The sequence below is a fragment of the Ovis canadensis genome, chromosome 2 (genome assembly GCF_042477335.2).
Source record: "Ovis canadensis isolate MfBH-ARS-UI-01 breed Bighorn chromosome 2, ARS-UI_OviCan_v2, whole genome shotgun sequence".
Lineage (NCBI taxonomy): Eukaryota > Metazoa > Chordata > Mammalia > Artiodactyla > Bovidae > Ovis > Ovis canadensis.
In genome coordinates, this window is record NC_091246.1 from 13,483,777 (window position 1) to 13,510,850 (window position 27,074).

At 45.5% G+C, this 27,074-nt stretch overlaps 1 protein-coding gene across 6 annotated transcripts in view; it reads right to left on the bottom strand.

The window, feature by feature from the left end:
* Positions 1–27,074, bottom strand: part of PALM2AKAP2 (PALM2 and AKAP2 fusion) — a 513,846-nt gene that overhangs the window by 218,006 nt on the left and 268,766 nt on the right. For 3 of the 6 annotated variants that reach the window (XM_069575462.1, XM_069575461.1, XM_069575459.1), the window contains exons 5-7: positions 15,396–15,510; positions 14,314–14,335; positions 8,073–8,174 (exon numbers count right to left, since the gene is read on the bottom strand). In XM_069575462.1, coding sequence (XP_069431563.1) covers positions 8,073–8,174; positions 14,314–14,335; positions 15,396–15,510 — 239 coding nt within the window. The remainder of the gene's footprint in view (positions 1–8,072; positions 8,175–14,313; positions 14,336–15,395; positions 15,511–27,074) is intronic. The other 3 variants (XM_069575463.1, XM_069575460.1, XM_069575464.1) reach the window with 1 other exon arrangement.

The window sequence follows — 27,074 nt, forward strand, 5'->3', positions numbered from 1 at the left end:
TGACACAGTGGGAAGTCAACCAATATTTGTCAAAAAGGTACATCGGCTCATACAATGACGGTGATATCAAGAGAACTATGTCTGTTATTTCCTGATTTTCCACAAAATGTGTTATCAAACAGAATAGGCATTTACAATCTTTTTTCCCAGTGGTTATGTATGGATGTGAGAGTTGGACTTGAAGAAAGCTAAGTGCCGAAGAATTGATGCTTTTGAATTGTGGTGTTGGAGAAGACTCTTGAGAGTCCCTTGGACTGCAAGGAGATCCAACCAATCCATCCTAAAGGAGATCAGCTCTGGGTGTTCATTGGAAGGACTGATGCTGAAGCTGAAACTCCAATACTTTGGCCACCTCATGCGAAGAGCTGACTCATTGGAAAAGACCCTGATGCTGGGAGGGATTGGGGGCAGGAGGAGAAGGGGACGACAGAGGATGAGATGGCTGGATGGCATCACTGACTTGATGAGTTTGGGTAAACTCCAGGAGTTGGTGATGGACAGGAAGGCCTGGCATGCTGCGATTCATGGGGTCGCAAAGAGTGGGATACGACTGAGCAACTGAACTGAACTGAACGGGCTCCAAGAACCTGTTCCTTAAATATTACATTTATATTAAAAGGCACAGTTTTGGGATGAAATATTGCATCCTATCACTATAAACACACTCATGGGACATGTTTATAAATAAGGAATGTAGTAATGATGGACAAAGGAGCCTGGCAGACTACAGGTCCATGGGAGTGCAAAGAGTCAGATGTGACTTTGCAATTGAATTGCAACAGCAGCAATAATGATTGTCAGTTAATAGATATGAACTACAAAACCCCCCAGTAATGTGTGAGCCAAATGGTACACTGAGCTGCAATCAATACAGAGTATGGAATAAAACATTGCTATTTTTATAGCCATATCTGATAGGATATACATTATTAACATAGGAATCTTTAGGGATATCCCTCCCTCTCTCTGCCCACCAGTGAGAATGCTATCATTTGTGGTCCAATTTTCCCTTCTCTACCATCCTAATTCCCAACCTCAGCTGGTCCTTGCCTATTCCTAGAATCAGAGACTGGACTGAAAGGAGGGATAATAGGGAGAATGTCTTTGCTAAAATGGTTAATCAGATCCATATAATAAAAAGCTGAGAAAGGAGGAGTTTAATGGAAGAGACAGTAAAAGTTCTGTGAAAGATGGCTAGGGAGGGAATATTCTGTGGCAGTGGATGATGCTTTGTGGAGGGAAGAAAAGGGAATATGAGAAGTCCTTCTGGGTGGAGATATGAATTGGATCCCTTTCAACATCCTTCAGGAGAAACAGGTAAAAAAGAACAGAGTTTCTTTTCAGTGGGTTTTCTTTTTTGCCTGCAATTTTACGCTAGATTTTGTGAAGCGTGAGATCACTCTGGGTGTGAACTGCAAGTGACATGGATTCATTAGGGTTACAGATTAATATTTATATGATACATACTGTTCTTTCAATATTTCTAGAATTTGAGAGTAAACTACTTTAAGATATTTTTATAATAAAAGAAGCTTAGATAGATTATGCCATAAAAGACAACATTCATATGTATTTTTTTTTCCCCAGATAAGACCTAGGGCTTTAAAAAAACCACAGATTTTTAGTAGATTTCTTCAGCTTTGGTCTCACATTCCTTGTCTGCCTTCACTCTCTTCTTTTTAGCAAGGCGACTCAGGCAAACACTTCGAGACGCTCTAGCTTAAATAAAGGCAATATTTTTGTTTGAGATTTATTGAGATATTATTGACATATAACATATGTTAGCTTAAGATGTATGATATGATGATTTGATATACATATATACTGCAAAATGATTACCAAAATAAGGTTAGCTGGCCCTTTCACCCTCTTACATAATCGCCAGTTTTAGGGGTGATAACTTTAAAGATCTACTCTCTTAAGACAATATTTAGACTTCATGGATACACATATGAGAATGTTACTAGACATTCAGAAAACCAAAAAGGAAGTGTGAACATTTTTCTTAAATGTGTTGTTTGTGAATAAGTATTTCTATTTTGCTTCAGCTCTCAGCCAATAATATCCCAAATATGAACGAGGGTGGATATGAACCAGCAGGAAGATAAGGTTTACATTTAGGAGGCATGCACACAATTTTTAAAACTCTTCTGCTTTTTACTGCTGCCAAAGACCTCTCCTTTACATCATGCCCTCATCTCTAACCACAATGAACACTCTCTAATCTGCCCTTTTCTTCCCACAAGTTTCCCCATGCCACAGGTACACGACGATGAGGATCGTAAGGGCTTGGTATCTGTGTTCATCTTATTGGGAAAAAAAAAAAATGAGGAGAAGGGTACTGCTCAGGGAAGGAAACTTTATGGAGAGCCCTTGAAAGAGATTTGGAAAGAGCTGCATGGACATAAAGAAAAGTATCTGAGGAAGGACCAGGTAACAGAGAAAAAAAGGAAAGAGTTTAGTAGATGTTCCAATGATGGGTTGATTGGAGTCTGGAAGTATGTTTTTATAAAATGATAAAAGTATTGATTTTCAAGTATTACACATTGATGACAGTGAGACTGGAGGTTACAAGCATGTTTGTTCTGCCTTCCAACATCCCAGTGAGAGAGCAAGTATCTCCATTTTGCTGATGAAGAATAAGAACCAAAGGGGCCAGTTTCTGCAAAGGGATACAAATGGATTACATCACTGGTACTGCAAGTTTGAGATCTGTGTTTGGTTTCCTTGGTTTCCCCCCCCCCCCCACCCCCAACAGCTCTTTCATCTATAGAAGGGCTACCTTGGAGAAGCAGAGATACCCTAATGGGGTTGATGAGCCTAGTTTCTAGGTTCTGAAAAGACCCAAGTATGAGCAGGAGTGGAAGGCCTCCAGGAAAGATACCTGGACACCACAGGGCCCAGAAAGAGGGTGTGAAGAACGCAGAATGCTTTGCTGCCCTGGCTCCTTGCACCCGCTTGTCCCCTGTCACCTTCAGCCTGGACAAGCACAGCAGCTGCAAGGCTCTAAGGGACCCAGGGAAAAGGAAACAAGAGTGCCTGACACAGGTAAGTGGAAAGTGACACAAACTGGTGAGATTCCATTTCAGAATCAAGCCAAGAACACAGAAGACAGAACTCTGCCCATGAAGACAGAACTTTTGATCACTGTTAAATTCCTTGACCCAGGCTGCTCCCAGCTCACTTCCCTTGACTCACTGTGATCAGTGGGTGGAGGAATAAAGTTGAGGGTCCATGTGTAAAGTATAAAAATCGTGTCCTATCATCATCAGTCATCACATGGGAGGTGACATAGGAAGGGAGAAAGTGAGCCTGAATTCCTATCCAGGTCACATCTCAATTTAGGGCCTCATTTTCCCAACTGGTACAATGAAGGGTATGTAGCTCTTTTTTTTTTTTTTTTTTAAGTATAGCTGATTTACAATGTTGTGTTAGTTTCAGGTGTACAGTGAAGTGATTCAATTATAGAAATATTAATGCATACGTGTGTGTGTGTGTATGTGTATGTGTGTGTGCATACATGGTATCTAGCTTTGATATTCCATGGTGCCATGAAGAGCCCATGTGGCCTGTGAGTTAGTGATGTATCAAATCCAAGAGGAGGGAGGGCGATGGACAATCAGACCAGGACCACCACCCAGCAGTGAGATCTTCCCTGTGTAATACTCATCAAGTGGCTAGCAATGTACCATGTGGAAGAAAAACAATACATACGCTTGGCTTATTGAATGAATATATATACATGCATCTCTTTGAGCATAAGACTATATATATGCATTTATGTTCACTCCTCTTGAGGTGGGAAATATAAAATTGGCATTGGGATATCAAAAGTGATGAAAATGAGGATATTCATTTAGAGTGAATCCTTCCTCTCATCTCAGAGAGCAATCTCTAACTTCAAAACCCAATAATCAAACATTTCTTCAAATCAAATGTTTTCCCAAGACTCTGTGGTTTTAACAAAAATAAGTCAGCAAGGGCATAATGTTGAAGGACAGCAAAGTTCAGTTGCTCAGTCGTGTCTGACTCTTTGCGACCCCATGGACTGCAGCACGCCAGGCTTCCCTGTCCATCACCAACTTCCAGAGCTTACTCAAACTCATGTCCATTGAGTTGGTGACGCCATCTAGCAAAAGCCAAAGCCAATTTCTCATGTTGACTTTGCTTCAGTCTTTTTGGTCAAGAAGGGCAGTTTACAGCTTGAGAAGTGTCAGAAAGAATACTGCTAAGAGGTAACTGAAACCCAGGACTGCTAAGAGGTAACTGAAACCCAGGTGCGTAGAGGAGATTGGAAGATAATAAAACTCCCAGGGATACAAATGCTCATAGTGCTTTAGGTGCTGTGCCCCAGTTCCCACATCAATGAATTTGTCCCAAGGATTTCATATACCAGGAAAGGCACTGGAGGCAGAAATGCCAAGTTCTAATTTTCAAAACTGAGAAGGAAGGAATTCCATAAACTATATATAAATAGCTGGACATCATGGCTGGCTAAATTCTAGAGCCAGTTTTGAAAGAGCAGAAGCTGAGCACATTAATCTCAATTTTTTCTCCTTCAAGGTCTCTAGATAGATTAGACAAATGACAGAGATAAAGCATATCAGATCATCACAAAGTCCCTGTTGTCCTTATGTGGACAAGACAGAAACATGTGCCATGAGTGTTAGGACAACAGGCAGAACTTGTCACTGCTTGAAGGGCTGTACCCCGTAGGTGCTGGGTAAGGATTCCCCAGGGCCAGGAGCATCCCTAATGGTGGGCCGCAGGCTTCTGGCTTTTTATCAAACTGTGCAACAATTCCATCAGTGAAATGATGACAAATAATGCCAGTTTGCTTTTCAGATCTGAGATGATACTAAACTTCGAGGAAAAGTGAGGGTGTGTAGAGCCACAGCCATGAGCTGTAAAAATCCCGACAACAAAGAGAGTTTTCTCCTTTCCAAATGGTTAAACCCTTTATTCAAATGAAACCTGATGCAGAAATACGATATGGAAGCCCAAGGCTGGGGAAGCCGCTGTGTTTGAAATGGGACAGAACACCAAGTCCCTCACCTCAACTCCTTCCTTACCTTCCAGAGGCTCCTCGGTGACCCCAGGGGCCCCTGACACTCCTGAGGGACACTTTAACAGGAAGAAACTTAACAGTCATGTAAAATCTACCAAGGGCCGAGAGGTGCATAGCTCATCCTTATTTTTGCCTCTTAAGATTAGAAAGAGGAACTTGTAGGCTCTTCTGCGTGTGAGAAGGCAAAATAGTGTGTGCACAGTTGTGGGGGAACAGACTTCTTGCTGCCCCGAGATGACTGTGGAGCGACGACTCCACTGGACAGAGGGAAGGAGGCCCGGTAGAGGCGCAGGCCTCTCACTTCGGAGGCTGTACCTGAGAGCCTGAAGCGGAAAGGCCGGGAGGGCTGCCAGGAAGTCACATGGCTGTGGCCTCTGTGAGGTGACCGCTCAGCCCGGAATGTGCTGGGCAGCTCTGAGTCTTGCCCTTCAGAGACCAAGCGGGGCGTGTTCATAGGGGAGGGACAGGCACGGCTAAGGGGGTCCAAGAAACCTACCATCTCAGGACCAGATGAACCGACCAGGGCTGCAGGCATTAAGGGGATGGAAAGTGAAGGCCTCGGAAAGACAGGATGTGATAGCCATTTTCAAATATTTAAATGGAAATCAGAACTTAGGTTTGTTCTGAAGGGCTCCTAAGATACAAACTTAGGTTTGTATCTTGCTGCTGCTGCTGCTGCTAAGTCACTTCAGTTGTGTCCAACTCTGTGCGACCCATAGATGGTAGCCCACCAGGCTCCCCCGTCCCTGGGCTTCTCCAGGCAAGAACACTGGAGTGGGGTGCCATTTCCTTCTCCAGTGCACGTAAGAAAGGTAAAAGATGAAAGCAGCAGGCTAATGAGAGCCTCATCTGAGGATGAACTTCCCAGCTGTCAGAGTCAATTACAGACAGAATGGGCCATCTGTAGGGAGACCCAGGTCATGGTGTGTGCCTGTGGTTTGAAGGCCTCTTGGCAAGGCTCTGTGCCCAAGGTTTCATGTTTGAATAAGGAATTGGAACAGATGCCTCCTGATTCTGCAAAGCAAAGATTCTAAATAAATTCCCACTCATACAGAACTGAACACCTCCCAAACTCCAGACAACCAGAATATTTGTCATAATACTGAGTAATGACCAGTGACATTTATTAAAACGGCCCTAAGACTGTGCAAATTTTCCAAAGGATGCCCCTAAAGCAAGATGGATGATATCTATGAGAAAGAATTCCAGGGGTGACTGCCATTCATTTGTATGCTATCCATGCTCTGTGTAGTCACTGCTAGCCATAACTGATCATTAATCTGGATGCTCTATTTCAAAAAACAGCCTGGATAAAGCAGTTAACCACATCAAATGCAATTCCTTTCAAGCCTCTGCATCTGTATATTTCCACAGTAGATACATTTATGCATATTGGTTCTTAACTGATAAACAAAAGTACATGTAAACTTCTTTTTTAGAAGACTTCGAGCACATAATACTTTTTCAAAATGGCATTTGCTATTGGGTTCATTATGTTTTCACAGTGTCTTCCGAGAGGAAGGATCCTAGCTTGTGATAGTGTGTATATTCCTACGCACACAGAACTGCCATCCCAGTAACACATCATTCTTGAAGCTCGCATTCCTTGACTGCCAATGCTGCTCAAATCCTTTTCATATCTCTCGGTCCCCACACACTGGCCCTACCGCCTTCATGAACTGATCCATTAGTTAGGTCATATTGCATGTCCTGTGAGTCACAGAAATGTGAAGAGGAGCTAGAGAGCTGTTACCCACAACTACTGGGAACTACCAACACTCTAATAACAAGCAGGGAGGTATGTGCCTTTTGAAGAGTTGTTATCCCGAGTTGATCTCAGAAGTGCATCTGGGAGCATTTAAAAGAATCTGCAGCTTAAGTCACTGCCAATGGTCCCTTCGTAGGACAACTGTAGGTACAAGTTTTTTTAACTATCCTGAGATCCTAGCTTGAGTTTGACCAGATACCATTTACAGTACCCCCCCAACTCTAGAACCCTGTGAATCTGTTTGTAAAATAATATGCTAAGATATTTATAGAGTCCCCAGGAGATACTTATATTTTGCCAATGTGCATGACAATTATGTCAATACCTGCAGAATTATTTTACTTTTATGTTAAAAGGAAGGCTTATTTGCTTCATAAAATACTGTATAAATAATTTCCTCTGACTTATTAGTCCATGATTGTCTTATAAAGGTATCCTTCCATGACTTCTTTTAAACATAAATTTACCTGGATTACATAAAGCATAAATCTGATGCTCAAATTCCAGTTCACCTACATTATCACAAACTCTACAGCACTGGCGGCTCATTTTTCCATCCAACCCCTGCCCTCAGTGCCTCTGTGCACAGAGCAAAAAGGATTGGTATAGTGATTTATTAAGCACGGCATCCAGTTCTGATTTCTGGGGCACATTCACACTGAACAGAGCAAAGCAGAGCTCTCGATATGTTTCACACTCACAAATGTATTACTCGCTACAGTCCACAAGTGTGAAGAATATTAGCAAGAAGCATACATTCATTAAATTGCTCCTTTTATTTTCCAAATATACCACAGTAGGTAAGAAATAACTCCAGCAATGAGGAGACTTGAGAATCTATATGTTCACAGTGTACAAACAGCTCAGTTCCCCAAGGATTACAGCAACATTCTCACACACTTTGAAAATAGTTTCCCCCCAGCTTCCCGGCATAGCTCAATTTGATCTTGTAGAATGGGGACTGACATAAAGACCACAAACACAGATTCCTCTGAAGTAGGAGGAAAAGAGCTCTATGATTTTCTCAATACTCCCTCCCCTTGGCCCTCAGAAACCCCTCAGGGACCAGTGTCTGCCCTGTGTGGCCACTGTAAATTCTACATCGGAAGCTGTGATGAGGAGTGAGTCCCCCTACCATGTAAGAATATCTGGGCATCCCTCATTAATAAAGCTCAGAGGAATGCAAGCCTCACGGTCAGTCTTGGCATCAAAAGCAAACAGTTCCCCAGGACTTACCAGCCGGTCTGCTGGTTCTGTCCTGCTCAGGTGATGGTTCTGCTGTTCGTGAACAGAGGATTGGCAGGTCAGGGAGCTGGGAGGAAATGTGATTTACTGCATCTGGTAGCAGAGAACAGGGAGTACAATTAGGCACAGTGTTGAGAGGCCCGATGGGTTCACTGCCGAGACAGCAGCTTGTCTGCCCTACATAATGGACCACAGAGGCGGCCACTGCAAGAGAGGATCAGGGTAAACAAAGACCAGCATTTGCCCAGTGAGTGGTATTCAGTAGAGTAGCTGAGGTAGGAGAGATCCCGGCCAGAAAGCTCAAGCCCTAGAACAGCTCTATGTATTAAAAGATTCAACAGAAAGCTCTAGATTCTAAGAGTACAATGTGTTCAGAGGACAAAAAAAAAAAAAAAGAGGGAGAGAGATGAACTAGTGAGAGCCATTAGCAACTTGATGCGGGTGCGTCCTCAGTCCCTCTGTCGTGTACAACTCTTTGCAACCTCATGGACTGCAGCCTGCCAGGCTCCTCTGTCCATGGGATCTCCCAGGGAAGAATACTGGAGTGGGTTGCCATTTCCCTCCCCACAGGATCTACCCAACCCAGGGATCAAAGCCAGGACTCTCACACTGGTCTTAGCCACCAAAGAATGGGACTGGGCCAAGTATGGGACTTCAAACTAGAAACATGGAAAGTGAAAGGGAAGTCGCTCAGTCATGTCTGACTCGGCAATCCTGTGGACTGTAGCCCACCAAGCAGGCTCCTCTGTCCATGGGATTCTCCAGGCAACAATACTGGAGTGGGTTACCACTTCCTTCTGCAGGGGATCTTCCTGACCCAGGGACTGAACCCAGGTCTCCCACATTGCAGGCAGACTCTTTAACCTCTGAGCCACCAGGAAAGCAGTAGAAACAGGGAGGACATGTCTTAAACAGAATTGGAAAACAGATTTGGGAGTCTTTCCTTAAACTGGAAATATCACTTTATGTGCCTGATTCATTCCAAAGACTAATAGGCATAAAAAACTTTTTTTCAGAATTTATCCCACAATTTCAGTCCTTCTGTCTGGTGTTTCAGCTAGAAAATCCTAAGATTCCAAAGAACAGCACCAGTGAAACACCATGAGCTCAGCTGCAAGAAATGTGGCCTGTGCAGAATAGAGAGACCGGCTCTGCTTGGGGAAATATCTTGAAAGTTCATTTAGGGAGATGGAGGCCGTGGAAGTCAATAGGTGTGTCGAAGTATTAGAGGAGAGGGGGAAACCACTGGGGTGAAACAGGGGGAGAATCTGTGCATGCTCCAGAGAGCAGGGGAAAAGTGAAGGAACATTCTAGAAAGCTGGACTCTAGGTGATGTGATTCCTTCCATGTGCCACAGGCACACCCCATTATCCTGGAATGTCGATCACTGGTCAATGATCACGTCTAACTGCTTATCGCATATTTCAGTCAATAGCCCACAAATCATCTCAGGCTCAACGTGTCCAAAACAGAACTCTCATCTCCACTCATCTGCTGCTTCTCCCGTACAGCGTGTCTCGGCTCACTGGCACCACAATTCACCCAGGATCCTGGCGGTGCCCCTACCTCCTCTCCTGGTATCCAGTCAGTCCCCCAGCCTTCCCACATCCATCCTGTCCTCTGTATCCCCACTGATGCTGACTTCATTCCGGCAGGTTTCTGTTTTCCTTTTTAAATTTCATGTAGGAGAGGGCTGTGAACAGACACCAAATCAGGACTGGTTGAGTTCTGTACCGACGAGGCCACTGCCGACTCTCACGCAGCCGAACAACCAGCGTATTGACACTGGACCACCACGTTCTTAGGGCAAAGGGAATGGATGGGGTGGAGCTTCTCTAAGAGAATGGGTTTGTCTGTATCAACCCTTTGGGAGATGGAACCGGAAGTCAGGAGTTGGCAGGCAGGCCCTGGGTTGGAGCGAGGCTCAGGTTACTGTTTCTCCCTGGGGCCTCATGTGTGCTGGAGTTGGGCACTGGGTCAGACAGACCTAGCTGAAGGCTCTTCATTGCAGGGGAGGAAGGTGGGCCTTTGGGATGATGCTGGGCTGGAAGATAGCCAGGAAGCAGCCTATAGAGCCCCTCTGAAATGGCCTGAATTTGAGCCAGGGCCTCCAAGTATGGTCACATGTCTGAAGTCGCCCTTTATTCTCCATGTTGAACTGCTCTGCCAGTGTTCCTTAAGTTAGCTGGCAGACTCTGCTCTCACTCTGGAGAGCTGTGGGAAGGGTCAGGTCCCTAAGCCACACAAGGCAGGACCAAAGAGAGCCACAGTTGGGGTAAGGTGGGGCCTGGGCAGGAGGGGGAGACAGTGGTCTAGGGGAAGGAAGAGCAGCACAGTTTAGGAGAAGACCAGAGCAGATGTGCGCAACTTCTGAGTTTCCCTGAGGATTTCCAGAAGTTTGTGGAAGGGCAACCTCGGTAAGTCCGACTGCCTGCGTTCAAACAAGATGCATTTGAATCTCTCAAGCCATTGAGACCAGGTAAGACTTTGCAGACTGGTCACACGTGTCTGGTGCCTTCTATGCTATGCATAGAATTTCCAGGACATTTCTGCATAGTGAAAGATTTAGCAGCTAGAAGTAAAAGCCACCCTCAGGCAGGGGATACTGCTCATGACTCCTTTTGCTTACATTTCAGCCACCCCCAGGAGGCAGCTCCCCAACAGAAGGGAGCAGGTGATGGAGCTACCGTTGCCCAGTGGTCACTGGCTACAGGCTCACGGACTACAGCTCTTCTGGGGCTGGGGCTCCATGGTTTCTGCTCCTGATAAGAGGTGGCAGGGCTTGGGGCCCAAGGAAGAGGCTAGGGCAGCTCCTCAATATATCATTAAGTAGTAATTCCTGAGGTTCTGCAGCCCCAAGGGGTCTGATAGACCAACACCAGGAATAAAAAACAGGGCCCCCAAAGCTTCCTCGGGGAGAATTCCTTCACGTGGCCTCAGTCAGTAAACTGCCCTCTTCCTGACAAAGTCTGGGTGGTCTATCATGCTTCTTCCTCCCTCTGTCTGAGGAGGTAACAGTCAGTTACAGAATAAAGAGGAAAGGTGAGTCCTTCCCATTACCCAGCACTGCTAAAATCATCACTGTATGAAGAACATAAATAGCCAATGTTAGAGAGAAACAAAACTGATGAAAACTCTCCTAAAATCATGACTTCTGGGCAAGTGAAGACACACTAGGTCCCAACAATTGGTATGAAGGTTTTGATACAGGAAAGGTTCCAGGCTGCCCCAGACTGGGATGGGATGGAAATCTACAAAGTCTCAAACAGCAAGGACAAGACAGGCCCAGGACAGAGGTTTTCTTTCGCCAGTTCTGGCCAAGGGTTTCATACTAGCTCCCCAGTGGGTAGAGAACAGAGGTAGTTCTAGGTACATACTATATGAAATTTATACTTACACAAGACACTGTGCCTATTTAGGGCAGTAAAAACAACCCACCCAATCAATTTTGACTACACCATATAACAAGGATGTATGTGGGGTAGGGAGGAAGTGAGGGGGGATCATGAAGTATGTGGCCAAGAAATTCTACTCACAATTAAAATACATTGCTCTTGATTGCCAAGGCTATCGTGTAATCAAAAAACATTGGTGATCCAGCAGTCTAATATCTTTATTTCCTCTGAAAAGCACAGGGGGATATGCACAGGGTACCTGAAGAGGGGTCATTACACAAACACACACTAGCAGCCAACTCCTTGGCAACTCATCACACTGGCCATGCTTTTGCTGACCTCTGCTGTGTCTTGTACAGTTAGTTATATAACTTCAACTGGACCTGGATTCTGTAATCATTGTTTCAGAAGTTGGGTATTTGTCCTGAGGCATTATTATTCTACAATCCTTTTGTTAGGTCTTAGTACCAACTGGTTGATTCTAAGAGGGTCTTGGTAACTTTGAAATCAAAGGAAGAGGAAATAATCAGACAGCCCAAAGGTCCCAAACTGGATGTGCTTCATGATGGGTTTTTACCCACAGAGTGCCCTATAAACACTGACCATGTTCTTGGAAGGATGTATTCCCTCCTTCAAACTGCTTTCTTTGCTAACAGATGTGGTGTAATGGAAAGGTCTCCCTAGGCTTAGTTATAATCAGACATGGAAGTATCACCATCCAGGACAATAAGGAAGATCATGGAAACTTTTCCCTGGCCATTTCTTGAGACCCCTGAGCCTTTTGCATCCTCCTAAGCCTGAGTTCACTCATCCTGTAAAAAGCAATGGAGGATAAAATCACGAGGGGTATTTTTCTCTGCAGACTCCTTTCTAAGTCATGATTGGATTTCTTACCACCTCTATGAACTACTTAGGTAAACAGATGAAAATAGTGGGAAGTACATGGAGCAGGAGGAAAACAAAAGAGAGAGAGTGCTGAGAGTTTATGACATGGCTTCATGGATGCTTTTAACAAGTCACATGCTACATGGGTCTCCAAGGCCCACACAGCCTTCCTTAGGACATAATATGCAGGTTCCATCCCTTCCCTAATCAGAGAGAGAAGCCTAGGAAAGGTCCTGGTTTGAGAAGGGAAGAGAAAAAAATGAAGTGAAAGCAGAAGAGGTTGATGTGCACGCCTCCGGTATGTGGGTGTCTGTGGGTCCATGTCCGATACTTAATGTGTAACTGCTAATCACATACATGACCTCAGGGTAGCCCTGCTGCTAAGTCACTTGAGTCGTGTCCGACTCTGTGCGACCCCATAGATGGCAGCCCACCAGGCTACCCCGTCCCTGGGATTCTCCAGGCAAGAACACTGGAGTAGGTTGCCATTTCCTTCTCTAATACATCAAAGTGAAAAGTGAAAGTGAAGTCGCTCAGTCATGTCCGACCCTCAGCGACCCCATGGACTGCAGCCTTCCAGGCTCCTCCATCCATGGGATTTTCCAGGCAAGAATACTGGAGTAGGGTGCCATTGCCTTCTCCACAGGGTAGCCCTAGCACGAGGGAATTCCACTATTTTGCCCATGCTGCCACCCCCAACTCCCCAAAACAGGCAAGGCCACCTCCTCAGTCTATACGCCAACCCCAAAGCACAGAACAAGTGTCCTGACTTGGCCATACCCTAGAGAAGGTTGTAGAACTATCATAGGTCCTCTTCCTGGAGTTGCTGCAGGCTCAACCTGGACCTGTCTCTGAGCATATGCCCTGGGATCATGAATTTAATACCTTCCCAAAGATCACCCAGGGAGCCAAAATTCAGATCCCCTGCCTTTCATTTAGTGGGAAGGGGGAACCCAAAGAAACCACCATTTTTTCTTGTTTGTTTTCTGAAGTTAGAATTATCCTTATTGCAAGGATCTTTGCTAGACATTATGAGAAAAATGCCTATCCATCTCTGCACTTTAAAATCTTTAGCCATACATTTCCAAAAGACATTGGGAAAATACTGATGCCAATGCTTATTCTACTTCCTGCATCATCTTCCTGGTTTAGAGGCTGAAAGAGAGAAGACAATGTCTGTTCCTTCTGACAAGATCTGGCATTTTTGGACAGGTTGAGTTAAGGGTCAGAGTGAAAAGTGGAAATCAAGTGGTTTTCAGAGTTTGTAGCTAAAGTTAGAGGAGCAAGGTGAAAGCTGAGAGGCACAAAACCTCAAATTCATCCCATGGCTGCAGTGAAGGAGAGCAGGGAAGCAGGGGGCAAAGAAGGGGAGAGAGAGCAGGGGAAGGCCCACTCTTGCCAGGATGGGGTCAGGTAGCCAGGGCCCTGCTCCTAACCCTCATGTGCCCCCAGCCAACCAGGCCCCACAGGGAGGGAAGTTCTGTGAAGCCCTGGTTCCCAGGGAGGCTGGAGAAACTGCGGTTTTCTGATTCAAAGTAAAACCAGAGGCCTTAGGAAGGTTTCCTAAACATCAGCTGATGGGCTTCTGAGACCTAACCACCAGTTCCAGTGGGCTCAGCCCTGCCAGGGAACTGGTCCTGAGGGTGGTGCTCTGGGCTGAGTGTATTTCAAGAGTGATCCAAGCAGTGAACCTTGGAGACCAAATGGGAAGAAGACGAGCTGGGCCAGCTGTGTAAGAATAGGAAGAGCTGGTTGAGAAGTAGTCCTTGAAGAGGAGAGGCAGAGGAGATGGAGGCATGGCCCTCCCAGGCATTCACAAACTGCTCCCCTTCTTTCTGATGCCCTTCCAAACCAACGCAGCATATCTCCCAGGGAGCCTGTGTTAATGAGACCCACTAAGTTGACAGATGAGAACACTCAGGTACAGATAGGGAGAGAGCGCTTACACTTACCTCCATCTGCACTGGAGAAGCTCTGTGGAGACAAAAGCAGGGCAGGGAGTCACTATAGACGTGGGGAGATGACCCTTCACTCATTCAGCCCGTCTTTCTCCCCCAGAATTTGACCGTGGTGGGCAAACCCCATGCTCTCTTTCCTTCCGGGAAATTTGTTTGGGATTCCGAAATTTAAGGAAAAGGTTTACCCTTTGCACCTTATTTACCCCAAATTTCTCCCAGTAGACATTTATGTCAATTATCCAGCAAATACCCTTGGTTGTGCTGGGGAAGTGATAACAGAAAATCCCACCCTGTAATGAATGCGTTTAGACTGCTTTCTTATCACCTCTGGGTACCTGAGGAAACAGGAGTTATAAACTAGAGGGGAGGGGGATCCTGAGTTATTCTGAACCTGCTGGCGTCATGGATTCTCTCTTTGCTACACAGCACCGTGTGTTTTCATAGACAGGCACACCTCATTTTATTGTGCCTCAATATTGCCTTTTTTTTTACAAATGGAAGGTGCCTGACAACCCCCAGTTAAGCCAATCTGTCAGCACCATTGTTCCAATAGTACTATTTTAAATTAAGGTATGTACATTGTTTTTTAGACATAAGGCTATTACATACTTCACAGACTAACAATATAGTGTAAACACAACTTTTATATGCAGTGGGAAACCAAAAAATCCATGTGACTCACTCTATTACAATATTCACTTAATTTCAGTGGTTTGGAACCAAACCCACCATATCTCTGAGGCATGCCTGTGCGGTAAAATTTCATGTTTCACTGACACTTTCTTTTTTGGAATTCATGCCCGTTTGATACGGTTTTGCCCCTGGCCTTTTTATAAAAGAAAGACTTAAAGCCACAGGGAGTCTGTTTAACCGGCTTCATAAGAATTGGTTTTTAGACCAATTCGCCACTCTCAGCTTCAGAGATGGCTCTGGTCCTCACACATCTACTCCTCATTGCAGGGTGTGTGGCCCAGGCTTCTTATCCATACCAACTGGCCTTTTCTCCACTGGCACTGTCGTGGTGTGCCTGCTTGCCCAGGGGTATAAGTGAGAGAAATGACGTTAGTTTTCTTCACCTTCTGAAAGTCCTTGAAGGATTTTTCTGTTTCCTTTAGCTTCTCTAGGATGATTTGCTCTTTGGCAGATATTTGGGACTCTTCACTTTCCAGGGCTTGTATTTCCTGCTCCAGCCTAGAAAACACACAAAGAAGACAGGTTACTTTATCTTCTGGCCAGAGAGCACCTTCCTCCCATTGGGTGATTCCCTGGTGGTCTCCGTTTTACATGACCGTGTGGTACCTGCCCAGGCTTTACCTTACAGCCTGTTGCCACCTCTGCCACTGAGCAGACATCGGTCAAAGGGAAACAACCCAGAGTTGCTGCCACCCAATCATTGCCACCACTTTCCAATATGCTTTGGTGCCTTCCTTTCAACTCTTCTCTCCTGTGCATTCTTAATTTGGAGGTAGATATTTTTCACAGTGTGGCTTCCCAGGTGGCTCAGTTGTAAAGAATCCGCCTGCCCATACAGGAGACTTGGATTCATTCCCTGGTTGGGGAAGATCCCCTGCAGAAGGAAATGGCAACCCACTCCAGTATTCGTGACTGGAAAATCCCATGGACAGAGAAGCCTGGGGGGCTACAGTCCATGGGGTTGCAAAAAAGTTGGATACGACTCAGTGACTAAACCACAACAATCATTTTTCATAGGTTAAGACATACTATCTGAAGGAAAATAGCTTCATATTCTGCTATCTCGTACTAACTGCTCTTCTGTCAGGCAGGCCAAAGGATGAAGAGCCGGTCTTGCTCAAAGGAAATACGTTGCCGCGACATGGCTGGTGGCTAGTGAACCTGCTGTCACCTTCCTCAGTGGCCTGACTTCTGCCAAGAAGAGAGGAGATGGAAGGGACTGATACAACTGCCCCTACTCTTCTGGAACTTTGCTCAGCTTTTACAAAACCTATATATTTTCTGAAAAGGAAACTTCAGCACAGCCAGAGACTCTGGGAATATTCCAGAAGAGCAGCTACACTGAAGTTGTGAGGGAGGTCTTGCCAGCTCTATTCTTTCAATGAAATGATTGTAATAACCACTTAACTTTCCTCGAACACTAAATCTGTGCCAAGAGCTAAGCTAAGAATTCACGTGGATTGTTGTTGTTAACCTTCCTTATGACCCTACAAGCAGGGAATTCCCATTTTACAGACAAACTCATTAAGGCAAGGCAGGGCTAAGGAATTAGTTTACTGATACAGAGCGTTGAAGCTAGGGTTTAAGCCTGAAAGTATAACTCTAGACCCTGGTCCTCATCATCGTGCCAAACTCTGGTCACATGGTATTTCACTACGGTATTTCACATATGCCCTGCCTTTTTACACATAGAGTATGTTGACTTAAATAGGGTGGTACTGTAATGTATCAATGTTTTTGGGTTATGAAGGGAAGGGTGTTCCCCTACCTACAGGACCCCATACTATGACGCTTCTAAATCATTTGGTCTGAATTCATTCATTCATTCATTCACCTCTGCTTTTGCTCTCCTCCCCCTCTGTCATGTTGGAAGCTTTGCTGCAGAGCATGCCTGCCTATGTTTGTCCTTTAGCTCCCCCCTCTCCTCGTCTATATTCTAATCTGCTGCAGGGAACTGGCTAACCAGGTCTGTTCAACTGAGACCCAACCGAAAGCGTTCAGAGTGAGATCTGAAGAGTAAGGCTCAGACGGTAAAGAATCTGCCTGCAATGCAGGAGACCCGGGTTCAATCCCTGGGTCAGGGAGATCCCCTGGAAGGGAATGGCAACCCACTCCAGTATCCTTGCCTGGAGAATTCCATGGACAGAGGAGCCTGGTGGGTTACAGTCCATAGGTTCGCAAAGAGTTGGACACGACTGAGTGACTAACACACAGAATACCAAGATACGGGCGTGGAATTATTCTGGGATGCACTGTGCCTCTTAGAGGGCTTTTCTGTTTCCTTCTTAGGCATCAGAAAAATAACTTCTGGATGGATGATAGCAATTACTTTGGGTTATGAAGAAACCCAAACAGGGCTTCCCAGGTGGCTCAGCGGTAAAGAATCCGCCTGCAATGCAGGAGAGACAGTTCAATCTCTGGGTTGGGAAGGTCCCCTGGAGAAGGAAATGGCAACCCACTCCGTTATTCTTGCTGGGAAATCCCATGGACAGAGGAGCCTGGTGGGCTACAGTCCATGGGGTGGCAGAAGAGTCAGACACGACTTAGTGACTGAACACAAAGACAAATGCTATAACTATACTCCCTCCAGATGAACACAGCTTCAGACATACTGACTGCTTCCCTCACAGTCAAAGTGGCAGTTCTTTTCATGACTCAGACGGCCCTACAGCATCTAGCCTCCTAGTACCTATAAGAGCCTCTACTCTTAACAATGTGCCCATTTCACTTTATGCTTTGGTTAAACAGAGCTACTCCTTATTTGCCCATCTCCAAACCCTAGCCACTATTGAAACCTTAGTCAGATACCACCCACCTCATGAGGCTTTCATAGATTCATCATCAGAAAATAACAATATCAGTGGTCTTATCAAGTCCACTATATGTTAGAGCATTGGTTTTCAACCAAGGTGCTTTTGTCCCTTAGGGCATAGTTGGAGATGTCTGGAGATATTACTGTTATCCATTACTCAAGCAGAGTGGAGTTGGTGCCACTGACATTTAGCGGGTAGCAGTTTATAAACATACTACAAAGTACAGAACACCCCCCACAATAAAGAATGATTTGCCTCCCTAAAACCAATAGGGCCAAGGTTTAGTAACTCTAAACCCTGCATCAGAGTATAAATAAATTATTAATTTCCATTAATAGAGTATAAATTCACCATGAGAAAGGCACAGTCAATACAAGTGTGTTGAATGAATGATAAAAGATGAATCAGGTTGCAAAAAGTCATATAGCTCAGCCAAGAGGAGATCTTCAGGTTTCTGAGACAAGGTGAATTCTTCAGCAAGCTTTGACTTGAGAGGCTGTGTGTGGGCTGAGAGGCACACAACCTAGAGGAGAGGGCCAAGCAGCATCGATAGATAAACAAGAGACATAAACCTTTGCTCTTCTGAATGTTTATTATGTCTTTTATTGATACATACATCTGTGTCAATTACTTTGGGAGGAATCAAGGAAAGGAACAGGAGCATGGAATAGGGACAACTCAAGTGACCTAAAACAGAACCAATTCAATGGGTAGGGGAGCTCCAGGCTAGAGGTTTCCTGTAGAGTTTTGAGCAGATTTCATTTGAATTTCAAAAAAACTGAGTACCTCAGCAGATATCTAGAATGTGGGTTGACTCTATTATTCTCAAATTCCCTCCCTTCCCCCTGCATCTTCATGGGAAAAACATATATGTCCCCAACCACTGATATTGGTCTTGGCCACATGATTTGCTTTGTCCCCATGGGAGGTGGGATATACTTCTCTGCTCTTGACTTTGGGTGCAGCCATGTGACTGCATTGGCCAATGAGATGTTAGCAGACATGACACAAGCAGAGGCTTGGAGTGTATCTGGCCAATCCGGCTCATCCTCTTGAGCCTCTTCCAGCACCAAAAGAACAGCTTCTCTGGGGAGCTGCTGTTCCTTTAGCCCAAGCCCTGGAAGGAACACGTCGGGAGTAGACAGGAGCTCAACCCAGAGTCAGAGGCCATGGCCAGTCATATCTGCACCTTCCATTAGAGCCACTCGGCTAAGCCCAGCCCAGATTAGCAAACACCCAGTCTTCTCACAGAAGAGTGAGCAAGAACATATGATTTTTATTTTGAAGCACTGAGTTTGAGAGTCATTTGTCACAGAGCGCTATCTTGGCCAATAGCTAACTGCTGCTGCTGCTAAGTTGCTTCAGTCATGTCTGACTCTGTGCGACCCCATAGACGGCAGCCCACCAGGCTCCCCTGTCCCTGGGATTCTCCAGGCAAGAACACTGGAGTGGGTTGCCATTTCCTTCTCCAATGCATGAGTGAAAAGTGAAAGTGAAGTCGCTCAGTCGTGTCCGACCCTCAGTGACCCCATGGACTGCAGCCTTCCAGGCTCCTCCATCCATGGGATTTTCCAGGCAAGAGTACTGACACAGCTCAAATATGTATATGTTTTATATATACATATTATATATGTATTATATATATTATACCTCCTAATGATATATATCCCAATAATATATATTCCATCTATATAAATATGTGTGGGCTTCCCAGGTGGTGCTAGTGATAAAGAACCTGCTTGCCAATGCAGGCAGATGTAAGAGACAAGGAATCAATCCTTGGATGGGGAAGATCCCCTAGAGGAGAGCATGGAAAGCTCACGCCAGTATTTTTGCCTGAAGCATCCCAATGACAGAGGAGCCTGGTGGGCTACAGTCCACAGTGTCACAAAGAGTCAGACACAACTGAAGTGACATAGCATGCACTGCTACTGCTGCTAAGTCACTTCAGTCGTGTCCGACTCTGTGCGACCCCATAGACAGCAGCACACCAGGCTCCGCCGTCCCTGGGATTCTCCAGGCAAGAACACTGGAGTGGGTTGCCATTTCCTTCTCCAATGCATGAAAGCGAAAAGTGAAAGGGAAGTCGCTCAGTCGTGTCCAACCCTCAGCGACCCCATGGACTGCAGCCTTCCAGGCTCCTCCGCGCATGGGATTTTCCAGGCAAGAGTACTGGAGTGGCGTGCCATTGCCTTCTCCGAGCATGCACACATGCACGCAAATATATGTGTATGTGTGTGTGCATATATCCTAATAATACCTGAAGCTGAAAGGTCAGAGGAACTATAAACTACCCTCTCCCCATCCCCCTCAATCCTCAGAGAAATAAAGAAGAGTACAGGGTACCCCTTCACAAATTTTAAAATTGAGAAACTAGGAAAATATCAGCGGTGGTTATTTTTGGGTAACGAGATACTGAGTGTTTTTAATCTTCTTCTTTATAATTTTCAATATTTTTAATATAATTTTAAAAATCAGAATTCCGTATCTAGGTAAAATAAAACCAATAAATCACATTTTAAAAATGCTACCTCTGGCCTAGCACTGAGAAGGCTGCTCTTCATGGGCTGTGGCACCAAAAAGGAGCTGAGGTCCAGTGGAGTGTTAAAATAAATACAACATCAACTGGCACTCAGTTCCACCAACACTGACGGAGCTTGTCCGCTGAACTGAGTCAGGTACTACAAGGAATTCTGTAATAAAATTAGGTTAAAAATTTCTGTAAAACAAAAAGGTCGACTCTAAGTAACTCACTACTCTCAATGAAGCAGCCTCAAGTGATTAGGAATTCTCTGTGATGTGATGCCCACTGGCTGGCCTGATGATCTCCACTGCCCGGGCCCTATTGGTTTCAAGGCTCTTGGCTATATAGCTCAAGTGCTAAAGATTTGGGTCGTGATACTGCGTAACTGAGAAGGAACGCGGGGCGGGAGGAGGGGGGATGGAAAAAAGCAACAAAACTAGGCTTTTAAGATAACAACAATTGAGTTTCATCCAGAGGGAATGAACTCAGGAAATCTACAGTTTGTATATGTCCAAATGAGTCAGACCCAAATAGCAGATTTCTCTACAAATGCACGTGTGGGCACTGGAAAGCTCAGACTGCCATCTTTCCATGGAAAGCCTGAATCACAAGCCTGAGGAGCTTCGCAAGAAATCAAGTGTTGTGGGGTTAATAAGAGTCATTCCAGTTGGCTTAGAAATGCCAGTGTTTTCTAGCTTTATGACGGAAATCTAATGCAGACTTCCCAGGAGGAACTAAGGAGATACTACCCAGCTAAAAATAAAGAATAGGCAGGAAGTGTAATTTACACTCAAGGTTAACTGAGGCTCTTTAGGCTGAGACAGGTGTACATTACAGCCTTTGACCAGCTTGCTTAGTTTCTCTGGAGGAAGAAGCAGAGTGTAATAGACAGTAAGAAAGGTGACACAGCGCAGCGGTGCAGCTTCAATTTACTGGAGATGAGGTTGTGATCCTGGCCAAATGTCTTATAAAATCTAACCTAACCCCAATAGACCTTTGTCACAAGAAAATACAAAGGACCTACGAAGTGCATCGATCATTCTCTCATTCAAAGTCCATTTATATACGCATCTGTCTAACTTAATGCAAGCACCTACCTTCTAGCAGGCACTGCACTGAACATCAGGGACAGAAAGCTTAATCAGCCATGGTGTCTGGTTGGGGGACCTCTTAGTAAAGTAATGAGAACAGTCAAGTAAACACATAAATTGCAAAAGAGCCCAAAAAGAGCTGGAGGAAAGAAGATCGATTTGGAAAATTGTCAGTTCCGCTGGGGAATGTGGAGGGACTCCAAGTTGCCTGTCCCAGATTTATTCTCCCCTTCTCCGATGCTAACAGAATCCTTATTTTATGGGGGATGGGTGGCAATGTACCCAGCTGAAAATTTACACATCCCAGCCTTCTTTGCATAGAAAGGCGGCCATAGGACAGCTTTGGCCAGTGAGATGCATGTGAACATTTTGGGTAAGGCTTCTGGGAAAGCTCCTTCAAAGGGAGAGAGTTGATTTAAGTGGCACTTGGCCTTTCCCTTCTTTCTGCCTAATACAGGGACCTGGTGCTAGAGGGATGTACTAGCTTCCAACAGCTGCGGTAACAAATGACACAGACTTAGTAGCTTACAAAAAATCAACTTACTATATTACATTTCTGCGGGTCAGAAGTTCGACAAGGGTGTCACCAGGTTACAATCACAGGGTGGCAGAGTCATGCTCCTTTCTGGATCTTTGGGAAGGAAGTGCTTCATTGCTTTTGCCAGCTCCCTGAGGCCACCCACAGTCCTTACCACATGGCCCCTTCCTCCTCTGTCAAAGTCAACAATGCTGTTGTTGTTCAGGCATCCAGTCATGTGTAACTCTTTTGCGACCCCAGGGACTGTAGCCCTCCAGGCTCCTCTATCCACGAGATTCTTCAGGCAAGAATACTGGAGCAGTTTCCATTTCCTTCTCCAGGGAATCTTCCTGACCCAGGGATTGAACCCGCAGCTCCTGCACTGGCAGGCAGATTCTTTACCACTGAGCCACCAGGGAAGCTCTCAGCAGTGTTGCAAGCTCTCTGACTAATCTTCCCCTGTCACATCTCCCTCTGGCTCTCTTCTTCTGCCTCCTCTTCCACTTCTAGGAATCCTTATGATTAGACTGAGCCAACTCAGATAATCCAGGGTAATCTCTCTATGTTAAAGTCAGATACTTGGAGACCTTAATTCCATCTGTAACCTTAACTCCCCTTTGTCATGTAATCTAACATAATTACAGGTTCTAGGGGTTAGGATGTAGACATCTTTGGGGGTCCATCACTCTGCCTACCATAAGGAATATGATGCTATAGGTGGAGTTTCACCTTATATCCACATGGACAAGAGTCTGCTAAGGGTGCCTGAGTGTGCAGAAAGAGAGAAATTACTTGGGTTCTAGTTAGCATCCTGGAGTGACAACACCAGCTCTGGACAGTTCATTCCAGATTTTCTGTTTTGAGTTTAAGCCACAGCTAAATGCAATTTCCTCCAGATACAAAGTGGTGAGGAAAACTTGACTGAGTAAGTGTTATGTTAGCTGGGCCTTGAAGGATGCCTTCATCGGGTGGAAAAGAGAAGAAAACAGGCCAGGCAGAGGAGATAACACAGGCTGAGGCCCAGAATATCATATGTCCCTCCCTCACCCAGGAGTATGTGGCCTTGCATGGCCTTTTCAGGGACTGCACACTCTACTCTCCAGAGGCCATGGTTCACCAAGATGCCTCAGAGAGGTTCTCAGCTTCCAGGTCCCTCATCCCCACTGCTCACTTTGTGCTCTCATTCTGCTGGGCCTTGGATGGCTCAGAAATACTTGGCCTTCCAGGCGCTGTGGGGACCCTTCCTTCCTTCCTTCATCTTTAGTGGGAGAAAACAAGGCTCAAACAAAGAGAGATGGGAACAAGAGAGGGGCCCTGGGCCACTGATTCTCTAACTCCTGCTTGCCAAGATTCTTTGCCGTATCTCTGCCTATTTAACTTACAAGAGCCAATCAGTGCTTCCTTTGTGTGAGCATCTCTCGGTTGAATGGAAAAGGTGCAAACTCATTTGAAAAGACCCTGATGCTGGGAAAGATTGAGGGCAGGAAGAGAAGGGGACGACAGAGGATGAGATGGTTGGATGGCATCACCGACTCAATGGACATGGGTTTGGGTGGACTCCGGGAGTTGGTGACGGACAGGGAGGCCTGGCGTGCTGTGGTTCATGGGGTCACAGAGAGTCAGACACAACTGAGCGACTGAACTGAACTGAATTGAATACAGACTGGGTTTCCAATAGCCTAACCGTTTGGGGAAGGGTTTGCCAATAAATTCAGGGGTATTCCATCTTTTCTTTCTCCATCAGTGATGGTGAGAATAATTGTTACGAAACTAAGCATTCTAGCATTGTCTTTGTTATGTATATATTGTTTGTATGTACCAACAATAACAATAATAATGAGGAGGACTGCCAAGCGCTTACTATGTGCTAAGCACTGTTCTACCTGTTTCACATGCATTACAACACTTAATCTTCATAGCCTATGAAACAAGAATTCTTTCTCTTCCTTTACTCAGATGAAGGGCTGAGATACAGAATACTACTGACTTGTTCAGGGTCACAATCATAATGAGGCCAGGATTTGGACCCTGGTACTGGAGAACTAGTCCTAGAGAGTTAGGACTCTTTGCCATTGCTTTCAGCTAACTCTCTAGGATCACTTTCTTCTTTTTCCTTACTCCCTCAAGAACTCATAGTGCAATACAATGGAGTTTTCATGCTCATAGAACCACAGAAGGTCACGCTGGAAGTAGAAGCCATTTAACCTAATTGATTTCCAGAAACACAAAGCCCCTAAATTGTTCTCCACCCAGGATTTCTGCTTGAAATCCTCTGCACAGAGGATTTCAGACACAGAGAACTCGCCATCTCTCAAGGCAGTCCTGCCCTCTTTGGACAGTGCTGACCATCAGCAGTGGTCAGTGAAAGTTGATCAGCTTCCACTCATGGTCTGAGTTCCAACCCTTGGAAGTGCAGAGGTCAAGTTTAGCAAACACCATGACTTGTAGGGGCTCCACTTGGGAAATGGGAACACCAAAGGCAAATGGAACTTACTATTCAGTGGGGAGCATGGATGATATGAATTGGGGCCCAGCTTCCCGGGTGGCTCAGATGGTAAAGAATCTGCCTGCAGTGCAGGAGACCTGGGTTCAACCCCTGCATTGGGAAGATCCCCTGGAGAAGAGAATGGCAATCCACTCCAGTATTCTTGCCTAGAGAATTCCAGGGACAAAGGAGCATGGTGGGCTACAGTCCAGGGGGCTGCAAAGAGTCAGACACGACTGAGCAACCAGCAGTTTCACTTTTTAGCGGGGTGGGGGTGGTGGGAAGGGCAGAAGGGGAAAGGGTGGAGTGACCAAGAGGAAGGGGGACTTCTGGGCTTCCTCATAGAACCAACTCAGCACCAGCTAAAAGCTGAAGTGAGAGGAGCAGTAAACAAACATTTCAGGGACTTCCCCGGTGGTCCAGTGGCTAAGACTCCACTCTCCCAATGCAGGGAGCCCAGGTTCAATCCCTGATCAGGGGACTAAATCCCACATGCCAGAATTTAGAATTTGCGTGCTGCAACTAAGACCCAGGGCAGGCAAATGAACAATTAAAAAAATTAAAAGAAACATTTTCACAAAACCCTGGGGACTCTAAGTACATTTCTGAACAAGGTCTGAGCAAGACCCAGCGCCTCCCTGACAATGGACCCTTTATAATTTTCCTGTTAAGGGACCTGGGCCGAGGTCACAGACATAGACTGTATAGAGGTCAACCACTGCTGCTCAGTTGACATGTTTTAGAGATTCGGTAAATTCTCCCAGAATAAAAAGGAGATGCTGACAGACGGGTCCAAGGTGCTGAATTTAGACCTGTTCTTTCCCCTAGAACTGCAATTTCATAGTTGAGCAGTCAAGTGGGGGTGGCCTGTCTGACCAACCTGCCAAAATAAGAACTTCAGGGAGAAAGTTTGCTCCTCAGAGGAGAGGAGAGCTGCCTGTTTATGCATCCAGCATGAAGCAAAATGTAAAAGAGGCTGCGAATTGTTCACCAAGACCCACCCTCCCCTTCTCTCTCTACAACATAATCCCTAAAGTTAAGCTGGGCACAAGGCACGCAGAATAATGCCCATACTCCTTAGCATCTTTTTTAACCACGGGCAGCATGTTCTAGCCAAAGGGATGTAAGTCAAAGTGTGGAGGCAGCTTCTAGAACCTTCTGTAGTCCTTTCCTCTTTCATCCCTTCCTTCATCCTTCTGCCTGAAATGCAGAGATATGTGGGTGAAGCTCTCACTGCCATCCTGGACTCTGAGAACAAAGACAGGAGTGGGAAAAGCTAGAAGAAGGCTTGGTCCTAAGGGCTTCCCAGCTCACAGCCACCAGAGACTGCCTAACTATGGATTTTTCCTGGAGGGAGAAATAAATATCTTGTGTAAGCCACTATGACTGTGGGTCTTTGTTACCTGCATCCACATTTAATCCTAAGCGATGCAGTTTACCACATAAGCATTTGGATGAATGCTTATAGAAGTATGCTGAGGATGTGGGGCCATAGCTAATCACAGCCCAGAGCCTCATTAACATCCCAGCAGCAAAGGAGGGAGAAAAAATGAACAATCGCGAGGCTTGCAATCCATTCCTGCTAATCAACTTTTATAAGACGGGGCTTGCTTAGGGCTGTGCTTCACTCCACCCAACATCCTGCTCCATCCAAAGCCTCAGCGGGGAAGTTCCCACTCTTTGCGCAATGACCATCATCCAAGTCTTAGCATCTCTGGTATGCTGGGGCTGCGATGTTTGTGTCCATCTGATGCTCACAGCTTCTGCCAGCTGGATTGTACCAGAAATAGCCAGGACTGGGCTGTCCACACATTTGAAAGACTGACCCAGAAGAAAGCCTTGCAGCATAGTGAGCTAATTACCCCTACACAGGAGACTCGACAACACAGAGCTTACCTACGACCCTGGAGTTCTGGTTACAGAGTGGGATCAGAAGACATATTCTATAGGTGGTCCAGAAGTGAGTGGTGACATGCTAAGGTGGCGGGCATCAGTAATTTCAGCTGCCCAGGATCCCTGCCCCTTTCCTTTGGGGAAGAGCATGCAGCTCCTCCACTGGGAAACAGTCTCTGTGGAGTACCTTGTGCATTTGGTGAAATTATTAATCAAAGGGTCCCACATCCCTGGCCAAGGAGTAGGTCAATTGGACTCCTGTTAGAAATTTGTACCTTGGGAGGAGTAACCCAAGAATGGGTAATAATGGTAGGGGTGCGGATAATCATTCCTACAGCAGGATTCTGAAGACTTCCCTGTTAGTTTTTGCTGCCTGGATCCTCAGTTCTACCTGGGACCTGATTATGTAACCCCTCCATTCTAAGAATATTTAGCTCTATCTATCTAACCATCCATCCATCCATCTATTCATCTATCTATCATCCATCGATCTGTCTGTCCATCCATCCTTCCACTTATCTATCTATATCTTAAGAGCTGTTTCCATATTCCAGGTAGGACACTGGGCAGAATACTGTCTCCTTTCACACAGCTAGATGATACAAAATTCATTTTCCATATTCCAGGAAAACAGTGTACTTGTTTCTATGGCACTCCCCAAATATTTTTCATTTGTGACTCAATTTGCAAGGAGACAGTTTCCTTTTATTTAGATGAGTATATCTGGAATCACCACAGA